The sequence below is a fragment of the Cheilinus undulatus genome, linkage group 21, assembly GCF_018320785.1.
Source record: "Cheilinus undulatus linkage group 21, ASM1832078v1, whole genome shotgun sequence".
In the NCBI taxonomy this organism is placed as follows: Eukaryota; Metazoa; Chordata; class Actinopteri; order Labriformes; family Labridae; genus Cheilinus; species Cheilinus undulatus.
In genome coordinates, this window is record NC_054885.1 from 33,106,835 (window position 1) to 33,114,325 (window position 7,491).

The 7,491-nt window shown below is 36.6% G+C and overlaps 1 protein-coding gene across 1 annotated transcript; it reads right to left on the reverse strand.

Annotated features, from left to right (window-relative positions):
• Nucleotides 1-1,684: 1,684 nt before the first annotated feature.
• On the reverse strand, nt 1,685-4,711 carry LOC121503945. The gene is made up of 3 exons (XM_041778566.1): nt 4,592-4,711; nt 4,252-4,514; nt 1,685-2,057 (listed from the first exon to the last, which is right to left on the reverse strand). The coding sequence occupies exons 1-3, from the start codon at nt 4,709-4,711 to the stop codon at nt 1,700-1,702; spliced, it is 741 nt and encodes a 246-aa protein (XP_041634500.1). The 3' UTR covers nt 1,685-1,699.
• Nucleotides 4,712-7,491: the final 2,780 nt, after the last annotated feature.

The window sequence follows — 7,491 nt, forward strand, 5'->3', positions numbered from 1 at the left end:
CTGTTTTGAGTGCCAAAATGTTTGTTGGATATTCACTGTGAGAAGATTGAGAACATCAGTCATGAGAATAATTAATTTACATTAAGATTTTCAACGAATTCAGCCCAAAATTCAGTATATAGACATAATGCACAAATTAATTTTTAAACTCAAAAAATTTTTTTTTTCAATATTATTTTCGATCAGGGCTGAGCTTGATGGAGAGAATTGAGCAAAAAATAAATAAAAAGTATCTGTTATGTTTTACAGCAGCTAAAGTTGTGGCTTGAAACAGCCAAAACAAAACCAAAGGAAGTAAAAAACAAAATCTGCTGCCGCAAAATATAATAATGCACCAAAGCCAATGTTTGAACTAATCTTTGACATATCCAAGACTGTGATAGCATGTAAAAATCTCCAGCCTCTGATCATTTTTATATCAAAAATTGGTCATTTTGTGTGTTTTTCCCAAATTGGTGACTCCTCCTATGAAATTGGCATTTCAAGGGTTAAAATCTATAATTTTTCAAATATTCATTATTTTCGATCAGGGCTGAGCTTGATGGAGAGAATTGAGAAAAAAAAAAAAAGAAAAAAATATTTATCTGTTATGTTTTTACAGCAGCTGAAGTTGTGGCTTAAAACAGCCAAAACAGGACCAAAGGATGTTTTTTTTTAAACAGTACCAAAGGGTTAAGATTATCAACAGATACAGCCCAAAATTCAATAAATAGACATATTGCTCGAATAACTATTAATTCTAGCAGTCTGTTGAATGTGTACTGTATAGTCAACACTTAACCTGTGACAGTATGTACCTTTCCAGGGGACCATGGACACGCTGGACCACTTGAAACATGAGGACATCTTCCACTAGTTTGTCCTTGTCAGCCAGGCTTGTGAGTGGTCTCAAGCAGCCAGCATTGGCTAGGTAATCAGTGAGTGGTTCTGCAAACTGCTGCAGCTCCTTCAGTGTTTTGGCTTCAGAGATCTGGTTCACAGAAGGGAGAGCACATCTTAAGCAGCCCAGGGACCAGGCATAATATAAATAAAATAATAAAATTGGGCAACAAACCTTTTTTAGTTGACTGTAGAGGTCAATGTCTGTGATGTCCTCCAGCACAGGACAGCATGCATCAGGTCCCTCTGTTAAACAGGTAAACAGCGTTCTTGAGAGGAAACAAGGTGGAGGACCTCCATGCACCAGACTGACAGCTATTGCTCTGCCAGCGATGAAATATCTGTCATCCGCACAGCTGAAAAGGTTCACAAGACAAAGCAAAATATAAAATGCTGATGAATGGAGTCACAACAGCAGAGTTTCTCATATTAAATTTACATGGCTGGCACCCTGGCCAGTTCCATTAGTAATCCTGGGAAATTTCAGGGACAAAACCAGCAAATAACTAACTATGATGGGATGACATGATGTTTTAATAAAAAAAAAAAAAACTGAAAAACAATTACACAAGAAGCACTTGCCTAAGTTAAAACCCATGAGTAGGCCCTGCATGTGCTACTATATCTAACATACTGTCAATTCTGGACTCACAGACGTGCCTAGTTCCTTTCTTCCATGATGCAAATATGCAAGCACAAACTTTATGAACAATATTACATAAAGCTTCAAAAGTTTCCCTAATATTTGTTTTTATTTACTTGAGAAAATTGTGTTTTTCATAATAACTGCTTTTTGTACAAAGTAAACAGATAAATTAATTCATCCTTTGTGTATCGTGAAAAAAATGCCAGTACACAAACCAGAAGCACTTAGAGCCAAGTTGAGATTTCCCTCTGGTCCACTAAAAATGTCTGAATCTGCCAATGCTTTTATCAACAAACGCAGAAACTCTCTGCGAGGGCCACCAAGGTCTACAGCCTCCTCTGTGGTTCCCCTGTCGTCCGAAAACTTTATGGACATCTTCTTTTTTGGGTCGTAGGAGAGCCGTCTGAATCCCCTTAATGCCCCATCGAGGACTGCAGAACGATTGATGTTGAACTTGCACACTTGAGTGTTATCAATTTGGTCACCGAGTTCACCCAGTATTTCACTGATGGGGACCTGTTCTTTTGGCTGCCTAAAAATAAAAATGACATCAGAAAATTTATTTTAATTAGACAAAAAGTACTTGTTGTTCATCAACAAAGTTAATTTGGTAGCCTTTATGTTCATTTAGCTCAACATTAGATAATGTTTATTTCATATATGGGTCAGTGACAAATAAGAGTTTGCATGATGAGCAATTCAAAAAAGTTTTAATAAATTGTTTTAAAAGCTTGCATCAGGTATTTCTGTTCATTTCATGAAATTTCAAACAGCTTTTGAACCATTTTTTACAAAAGAAAAGATGGATTTCCCCTGAAAATGTCAAGTGGTGTTACCACAACTAAAGGATAAATATAATATTTATTTATTTCCACCTAGAACGTATGCAGATGTACCTATAAAAACAGTGACTCAATTTTAATTTATCACTTGAAAATACATTTTTAAGGATTATTTCAAAATTCATTTATCTGCGTTTTTGCAATCTAGAGCAGGACCAATACTGAAAATCACTTTGCTTTTCCTAAATAACCTTTGACAAATTATGTATAAACTGTTAAAAATGTTTTAGTACATGGCAAAAGAGGGTTACATCTTATTCCCCATGAATTTTTCTGTAAATTATAATATTTTTTTGATAAATACTGGTTACAAAATTGACAAAAAACAGTTAGACCACCTGACCATGTTGCTTTTACAGAAGAAACTGGCACTAAAATTCAAGCATGACAGTCAGCAAGTTCAATTGAACTTGTGCTTTTTATAATTTTCAACCAAAAGAAAACACCAACAACAGACTGGGTGTTTTTTTTTAATTATTTTAAGAATTAATATATTGCCCTTGCTACAGTATCTGCATGGACTCATTCTCTGTGTCGAGCCACTTTTTCTTTGCTTGATAATGGCATCTATTGGGTAAAAGAGGCTCTATTATATTGCAATAATCATGAAACAATAGAAAGTTAATAAATGTAGTTTTACAGATCTAAATTGAAATCTTTGACAAACATTTAACGTTTTTGAGTGTCATATTTTTTAAAGCTGCTGTTCATATTCAACATTGTCATTGTTCATCCACTGCTGCTACATTTATGACATTAATAATATTCTTGTATATGAAGCTTAAAGTTGAAGTGAATGGAATACAAATATGTATAAATTTTATATTTAATATATATTAAAGCAGAAGTAATAAAGCCATGCAGAACAATGATGTTACACTAACCTTCCAGGGATTTGATAATAAAGTAGTGGATAAATCACCACTTTTTCTAAGAAATATAACGCTAAACACTTAAAAATATTTCCACAAAGTAACTTAGTTCAGTTTAAATCTTTAATCGGCATCAAAAAATTGTGTTATTTGCCAATGTGAAATGGTGTAACTGATTACACCATTTGATATTTCAATTAAAATTCAAATTTACAGGCATTATGTAAGCACATGGCCTTAATGTGAAGATTCCAGACTCATTTTTAAAAATAAATATTTATTTTTACAGTTACTTTGAATTATAAATGGTTTTCTACGGTTATACCATTTGAGATGTAACCCTAAGCACAGCTGACCATCCCCTAAAAATTTTCTATTTATCAAGATTTCAAAGAGAGCTAACCATTGCATGCAGCAGTTAGGTTAATCAGGGGTCCTTCTTTGTGAAATCATTTCCTGCCACTTGATCTTCTTACATAAATTAACAAAATGGCTCCTTGAATGTTGATTACACCGCGTTGAAAATTTATATAGTCCAAAAATTACCCAAATTTGCCATAATATTCAGAACAATGGTGTTCCATTTATTTTATTCATTGTTAAACAAGACAAATGTAGGATTATGCCCAATTAGTTAATAATGTGTTTTATTGAGAATTTTACCTTTTTTGAACAAGTTAAAGAATTTGGTACCAAGTTTTTTGGTTACACCACTTAGACATTTTTGCCATTATCCCCTGAAAAGTCACTCAAAATTGATCAAATGCAGAAATGTTAGACTAGGTCTACAAAGAAGAGAATGTATTCATGTAATTTCTGAAGTTATTTTCAAATTTTAACCTTTTTGATTTTAACTGAACCATGGGAACTCAAGAAAAATTGTGTCACGTCATTGACCCATATATTTGTGCATGTCTTTTAAAAGCTTAAGCTGCCTTGACATATGAAAAGATGTGTCTGCTCCAAATGATTTAACCATTACTGCCCAGAGGGAAAAAAAACAAAAACTTACGTCTTCTCCTTAATGCTGGCAATAATAGCATTGTACAGGTCATCATCATCCTCATCATCTGTTGTCTCATTTATCAAATTCACATAAGTTCCATAATCATTTTGCCACTGTCTTAAGGTCTGGTCACTTGTGGAGGGCTGGGATGAGGGGGTTTGCACATCTTCTGGGTTGCTGCCTGAATCTTGGGTATTAGCAGTTGCTGAAACATCAACTTGAACTCTAGGGTCTGGCCAGTGATGGAGGATCTGGCCACTTGTTGAGGGCTGGGATGAGGGGTTTGCACATCTGGGTTGCTGCCTGAATCTTGGGTATTAGCAGTTGCTGAAACATCAACTTGAACTCTAGGGTCTGGCCAGTGACGGAGGATCTGGCCACTTGTGGAGGGCTGGGATGAGCGGTTTGGATTCTGTGGGTTTCTGTCTGAAACCCGGGAATTTGCGTGTGGCTGGGACAAATACATCCTCCTCTTTCACCCACTCATCTTCTTCTGTGCTTGTATCAGAGTCTTCTTGTATCACAGGCTGACAAAAAAAGTTTAAATAATGGTCAGCATGGACCTTGATGATAATCTCATTAAAAATGGGATTATGATGCGATGTTGCTATTGCAGCCCTCAAGTAATTACATGTTCAGTTGTCATTAAAATAATTAATTGAAAATGTTACAATATAGACCAAACTCACAAAGGAAGATCAACACAGTTAATAGTCATTTGCATGTGTGAGCTGACATATTGGACAGTAGTGACTGGGCTATAGGCACAAAGTCTCTGCTTACTAGCAGTGATTTTGCATATCTGGCTTACTGTAGGATGTAGTCACAATTCCAAAATATACCATTCATTAAAGGTTTTGCCCTTTGGGACAATTTGTGTGAGTAAGAAATAAACATCAATAAATTAGACTCGACTTTATCTTCAAGCACCACTGCTACACATCCAGTTACTACTACCCAAGTCTGCTGCACATACTCACACAATTGACAAATTATAACCAAGGCGGAGGATATATTTTTACTAACTTGCAATATTGCAAATACTGACCAATTATGCTTCAAAACCAAGAACTGAACTTCCTTGATGAGACAAAAAATATTCATTGTGCTGGCATTATGGGGGATATTGCTGGGAGCCATCTAGTGGGCTTAATTTAAAACTTAATAGCTTTATCGAGATTTAAATGCAATTGACTGGATTTATCGTTGTTTTCTTTACTCATTTTAATGAAGTTTCACATAACTCAGATTTTATGCAAATAATTAATGCAGATGACAAATTTCAGGCTCTCCTGTTTTGTACTCTGCTGCTCACCTCAAGGGCCACTGATGGTCTCACATACACTGGAGATCTTATGAAGATCTTGTGCACCATGGAAGCATCTAACAGCTGGCCTTTGCCAAGTCTGGGTGGGACCAGTTTATTCCCACAAGGCATAAGAATCTCCAAACTGAAAATATATATTTGTACAACCATTAGAGCCACCACAAGTCCACCTAACAACAGTTAAACAACTCCAGTGACTACACAATGTCTATATGACAGACAAAACTGTTGGAGAATAAATGAAAGGAAAGCTTCTGCCTCATCTGGCAGCAGTAGCAAGTCAGATGTAGATTAGCTGATTCATTTTCTAGTTTAAGCTGACTATGTAGCTAGCTGGAATTCGGCTATGCTAACTTGCCATTAATGACTCACCTTACGTCAGAGGGGATCCTCCCATCAAAGGCCTCGCGCAGTTTGAGCAGCAGTGTCCTGTTGTCCCATGTTTTATCGAGTTGTAGCGCACTTATTATGTGGCCCTTTTCATGTAAGAGCGCCTTTTTTTTTTCCTTGGGACTTTTTTGTCACGGGGGCTGAAGAGGAGTATCACATCCTTAAAAAAAGGAGTTTCGCGGTGGTATGGCGGTCGTGATCTGGAAATACCGACAGTTGTCTGACTTAATTATTACATTCATGGCCAGAAAATAATACTTAATGTGGTTAGTGTTACCCACCTTCTCTTTCCTTCGACCTACCCCAGCCGCTGAATCTCCTGGCTTGAAAGAGCGGGTCTGTTCAGCAACGGGTCCAAGGAGGTTCACTCCTCATATTCACATTTAGGCATTGGTTTGGCCTAAACAATACGTTCATCTCATTGTTCTCATTGTTTACCGAAACGTTACTGCTTGTACTTCCAGAGGCGTCTTGGTTTACCAGACAGTTCAATAGGTCTGGTGAACCCAGTAGCCTCCTCAAAATAGCAACAGCCTCCTCAGTTTGTCTACCTCCGGCCATTAATGCTCTCCATTAAACTTCCCGCTCTGTCATGCTCGAAATCGAGAGTGCGCATCCAACACTGAGGTAGATACTATGACTTCCTGTCTTAGCTTTCAGAATAAAATACACTCAAACATGGTAAAACTAATTTATCAAGCGAGTGAGGTGGTTTGTTCTTATAAATTGTACATTTACGCAAAATAATGAACAATAAGTCCTTATCCCTCAAGTATGAAGTTTCTATAGCATAGCCTATAAACAATTTATAATATAGAGAAAATTATTTTGAAGCAGCAAAATCGGAAGTAGCTGAACCATTGGCGGACTTCCTGTAAACAAGCAATTTCCAAGCAGGTGCCTTCCGGTTACACTGACCGGAGCTTCCGGCGCACTGAATTTATTTTACACACACATACCCACCCAAACACACACCCCACAAATACACACACACCGCCTTACGATCAATAGTATAAGTTTCTACACAGACATGAAAGCTATTACCCTGTGTGACAGGTGGTCCGTGTGAATACTGAATGTGCGTGTGTGTACAGGTTTTTAGTGTGTGAACATGTTTCATAGTGTGTATGTACCCATTGTCAGTGTGTGTGAATACTCAGCGTGTATGTGTGTGCGTGGGGTTGTGTGTGCATAGTTTTAGTGTGTATGCAGCTTTTTAATGTGTTTAGCCTTTATTTACGGTGCGTATGTACCCATTATCAGTGTGAATGTGTGTAAACTGTGTGTGTGTGTCCAGATTTTTGATGTGTTTCTCCCTGTTTCGGTGCATATGTGCCAATTGTCAGTGTGTGTGTGAGTACACTGTAAGTGTGTGCAGATTTTTTTATGTGTTTTGTCCTAAATGGCCTCCCATACTTTTTTGACATTTCAAGACTCATTTATTTATTTATTGATATGCATATATATTTGTTTATTTTTATATTTCCGTATTTATTTCTTCATTTTGACTTTTAAATCCACATTCATTT

Excerpts from the sequence above, each read along its gene's own strand:
- LOC121503945 (XM_041778566.1), bottom strand. The coding sequence starts at position 4,711 with ATGTATTTGTCCCAGCCACACGCAAATTCCCGGGTTTCAGACAGAAAC. Across the intron at positions 4,515-4,591 it reads GTCACTGGCCAGACCCTAGA|CCCTCAACAAGTGGCCAGAT; the intron begins GTTCAAGTTGAT and ends CCCTCATCCCAG. Across the intron at positions 2,058-4,251 it reads GCCAGCATTAAGGAGAAGAC|GCAGCCAAAAGAACAGGTCC; the intron begins GTAAGTTTTTGT and ends TTTTATTTTTAG.